Source organism: Oratosquilla oratoria, chromosome 8 (assembly GCF_046742065.1).
Source record: "Oratosquilla oratoria isolate Oo_2021 chromosome 8, ASM4674206v1, whole genome shotgun sequence".
In the NCBI taxonomy this organism is placed as follows: Eukaryota; Metazoa; Arthropoda; class Malacostraca; order Stomatopoda; family Squillidae; genus Oratosquilla; species Oratosquilla oratoria.
The window spans coordinates 28797706-28802705 of NC_134784.1; the positions used below are offsets into that span (position 1 = coordinate 28797706).

At 36.4% G+C, this 5000-nt stretch overlaps 1 protein-coding gene across 1 annotated transcript in view; it reads right to left on the reverse strand.

The window, feature by feature from the left end:
* LOC143027662 (guanine nucleotide exchange factor DBS-like) overlaps positions 1-5000 on the reverse strand; it is a 300403-nt gene that overhangs the window by 255260 nt on the left and 40143 nt on the right. Inside the window, exon 2 of the mRNA XM_076189075.1 lies at positions 1012-1741. Within this exon, the coding sequence (XP_076045190.1) occupies positions 1012-1129 (118 nt within the window). The 5' untranslated portion in view covers positions 1130-1741. The remainder of the gene's footprint in view (positions 1-1011; positions 1742-5000) is intronic.

A 5000-nucleotide genomic window follows, 5' to 3' on the forward strand; every position in this document is an offset into this window, starting at 1 on the left:
CCACAGTTTCATTACATCACTAATCATTCTAATGCTGCCGCCAAGTGATTTAATTAAATAACATAAGAATATAAGGGGAGGCTACAAAAGACCCTAGGGCCTACACTAGGTAGTTCCATGTCCATTACCACCTGTCATTCCTATCTATAAAGTTATCTAATCTTTTCTTAGAACGATCCATGAGTTTCAGCTCTCTCTAGAATCTATAATTGATTATGGGGAATCCCTTAGAGTGAGCTCTAGAATGTGCTCGGCACAAGAATTTCCTAGGAAATGGAGAAACTAGAAATAATGGCACTAGTGTTTGAATTCTGTCGCCAATAACCAGCGTTTCTATCCCAAGAATGATACCGTGACGAAGAAGTGGAGAGAGAGAGAGAGAGAGAGAGAGAGAGAGAGAGAGAGAGAGAGAGAGAGAGAGAGAGAGAGAGAGAGAGAGAGAGAGAAAATTCTCTTTAGGTGAATATTTGTTTCTATTCAAAAGAGAGTGGTGCGTAACTCTGGTCCTTACGGGTACAACTGACAATAAAATGATGGATACAAATAATGGAGAATGACATTAGATTTTTTTTTTTTTTAATTTAGCCTTTTTTGTTGTAGATGACGTTAGGTGACCTTATTCTACTGAAGATAATACATATATATATATATATATATATATATATATATATATATATATCATACATATATATATATATATATATATATATATATATATATATATATAAAACACCCCCTTCCACAGCGAAATGGTTTAAGTTATATTTGTATACCAATAAAACACGTATCAATTACAATGCTTGCTTACCATCCCTTAACATTCTCGTTACCATGGTTACGGTAATTATAGATTTTATTCTGGCTATAGACAAGACGATTTTATTCATTTGGGGTCTCGATCGAGGTGTAGAGCGTTCAGAAGTTGTCCCCCCGCCCCCCATCACTCCCATCTCCCATCCCAGAAATTGACTAAAAATTGATGTCATCAACTAAGAAAATTGATCAACTTACCATTTCCTTGTGCCGACAAGAAATCTTCATCCGCTTCTTCCCCTTCATCGAGGTCAATGCTGTTGTTGTTGTTATTAGTATAGTTATTGTTATTTTCTTCATCACTAGCCTCATTCATGGTTGCTGGTACGCCATCACACACATCACTAAACAAACAGCGGTGTTGGTGCGTAATTCTGGCGATTGCGGTGTACAAGGTGTTTATCAATCACCACACCCGTTTGTGTGTGACGCTGAGCAGCTTCTATACAGAGATGTGTAAGCAAACAATGACACTAAGTTGATGACGCCGTTGAAGAGTTTCTGCGCACAAGTCCTGCGCAGGACGCCGTATGACGTCAGTGTGAACTTCAAAAGGGTGTGTGACAACGGACAGCTTCTATAGAGAGATGTGTAAGCAATCAGTGACACTAAGTTGATGACGCAGTTGAAGGGTTTCTGCGCACAAGTTCTGCGCAGGGCACCGTATGACGTCACTATGAAATTCAAAAGGGTGACACGGTTTTAAGTCTTTTGGTGTTGAAATGGGATTGTGTCATATGACACAAGTGTGTAGACACCGTGGGCGACACTTTTAAACGGGAAAGAAAATGACACGCTTCCTGTGTAAAATACAATTTCCGACACTTCATACGAAAAATCCTCACTCGTAATAGATTTATATATATGTGTGTGTATTTATCTACGTACATATAATTCTTTATTAATTTCTAAGTCACCGTATCAATATCTGAAAAGAAAAACATGTATAAAGTAATTATTGTATACAATACCATTAATATCCATCGGTATGTTGTATATATACACTTTGATCAATTTTCATGAAAATAGACCCATCATCTATTCTCTTTCCTTCCACGGTAGATTGAACAAGTCAACTCATAGCTACCGACCCCTCAATCGATCATATACTTAATAATTCAATCTCACTTGTCTAATGTTGCCATGGAAACACGCGATCCTTACTGTACATGCACACGCACACACACACACACACACACACACACACACACACACACACACACACACACACACACACACACACACACACACACACACACACACACACACACACACACACACACACACACACACACACACACACACACACACACACACACACACACACACACACACACACACACACAAAATATCATACAATTTTTTTTGGATTTTTACTCGTCATTGTACAGTTGTCGATAGTTCTACCTGGTACAGCGTTGAAATGCTATGTAATACTACACGTGGCAACATCGCACAATTATTATTGGTCCATTACTGACATGTGGCCCCACTGTATCTATGTATACATTAGTACGAAACTATCATTGATTCCTTATTATCTCGATACTCAGAACCTTAGCGTGGGTTCCTTTCTTCTATTCGAGACAGTTGGGTTTCCCTTTCATTACGTTCTCTCATTTGATTATGTTGTCTTTGAAGTTGTCCTCCTCCTCCTCCTCCCCTCATCAGCGATGAGTTTGATCACGTGATCTGTGACGTCCCCGCACCGCGAACCGTCCTCATGCTCCATTATACATCAAATATATGGAAATACAACTCCTGTTGTTGTTGTTGTTGTCTTGTACAACTGTATTGTTTGGATGTAGATCTAATTGTAAAGGAAATATTGTATCCAGGTAATTGTTAAATATTAAAGACTAAAGCTGTATTTGCATCGTTTATATGTATATATATATCTGTATATATATATGTATATATAGATATATATATACATATATATATGCATATATGTATGTATGTATGCATGTATGTATGTATACATATATATATGTATATATGTATACATATATATATATATATATATATATATGTATACACACACACACACACACACAGACACACACACACACACACACACACAATATGTATATATATATATAAATATATATATATATATATATATATTAGACTATTGAATATTGGTTATTGATTAATTGGGATTACATATAATATGAATGATATATTGATGACGTTAATGAAGTACCAAGGTTAATCCTAGGCTTCGACCCTAACGCATGGATTAGTTTAGGCTTTGTGTCTTGGGCCGGGAGAGAGGGGGTGAGGTGGAAAGTTTACGCCAGGAGGCGCTGAGTATCTGCGGCCGAAGCCGTCACCTTTGCCCTACGTGCTTTGGGGACTGTTGGGGGTAGGTAACAATCAGTTTGACCAAAATTTTGAGTTGGGGGATGCAGTATTAGAGAAGTTATCAAAAATCAAATTGCACTCTTTGTGAGCTAGAGGGGGCACGTGAGAGAGAGGGGATGAGGGAGAGAGAGAGAGAGAGAGAGAGAGAGAGAGAGAGAGAGAGAGAGAGAGAGAGAGAGAGAGAGAGAGAGAGAGAGAGAGAGAGAGAGGGGTGGGGGGTGGGGGTGGGGAGAGAGGAGAGACAGACAGAGACAGAGAGAGAGAGAGAGAGAGAGAGAGAGAGAGAGAGAGAGAGAGAGAGAGAGAGAGTATTATACTCTCCCCGTATCACATGTTATTCTCCGCACCATCGTCCCACTGGTGTTTATATAAATCTTATGACACAGATTTCTGTGTCATGCAGACTGCATCCCTTTGTCATATCAACCATGTGACGAATCACCCTTGTGTCACGTTACCTTTAGGGCGAATATGGCTACTTCGACGAGGTGAAACATATTGCAGTAGCTTTGGAGTAAATATAAACATTGGATCTTTTGTCTGCGTTCAAGGGCGCGCGCAAAGATTACATAAATTGCGAAATTGTTTATTTCAGGTTTATCTAAAAACAAAAAAGAAAAAAATGGAAAGAATACATTATAAATTGTCAGTTTATATATAAATACCTCCGTTTTGGGTTTCATATTAAGAATAATTAGATAGATAAATAGAATTAAAGTTAGTTTAGGCAGAACAATAAATATCGACATTGGATCTTTTCTTTTGTCTGCGTTCGAGAATGTGCGCAGAAACTGAAAAAGGCGAATGTATTAAATCCTATTGAAAAAAAAAGAGAAAAAAGAAAAAAGAAAATGTATAAGAAATCTGTTTATATATAGCTACCTCACTTTAGTTTATCCTTGAACATAGACATATAAATGAATCAGAAAAAAAATCAGTCTAAACTGAAGAGTAGATATCGACATTCAACCTCCTCTGCGTTTACGAATGCTCAGATTGCAAAAAATTATAAAGCTTAGTAAAAAAAAAAAAAAAAAAGGAAAGAGAGAAGAGAAAGAGGAAAAATAAAATATGTAATTATTTTTTCATATATAAATAACTCCAGTTGGGTCTCATGCAAATAAATAAATAAACTAAATAAAGTTCTGTTTACGCTAACATTGGACCTTTTCTTTCGTGTGCGTCCGAGAATGCGAGCAGAATACAAAAATTGCAAAGTTTATGAAAAAAAAAAGAGAAAGAGAAAAGAGAGGAAAATAAATATTTCATATAACTGTTCTATTTATAATCTACCTCCGCTTGGCTTTCAAATAAACATAAACGATTAAATAAAGGAGATAAAAATTCAGTTTAACTTTTCAAATCCGATTTACTTTATCAAGCGACCTTGATCCGCATTTTCCCATCAGACATAATGCACTTTCCCCCAGCTCTCCATCTTTCCGTGAAGTGTTATTTAAGACTAAATCACCTCTTCGAGGAAAACATAAAATTTGTTGAAGTGATTAAGATATTTCATTGTACCGTTAATAAGCCTTTTGAACACATTTCTCGGACATTTGAACGCATTTGATTCAATTATTTGAACATTCAAATAATTTAGATTCTTTTCCTTAGAATATGAGCAAGTTGGGTCAAATTATAAGTTTACTGAATAATACATACATATATATATATATATATATATATATATATATATACACATGCCCTCCATACCCAACCACGTATATGTACATATATATGTGTACATACATTATGTTTGTGTGAATACATACGTATGTATCAATCAGGCCCTACCGTTGCGAGCTTTGAACTTGGGT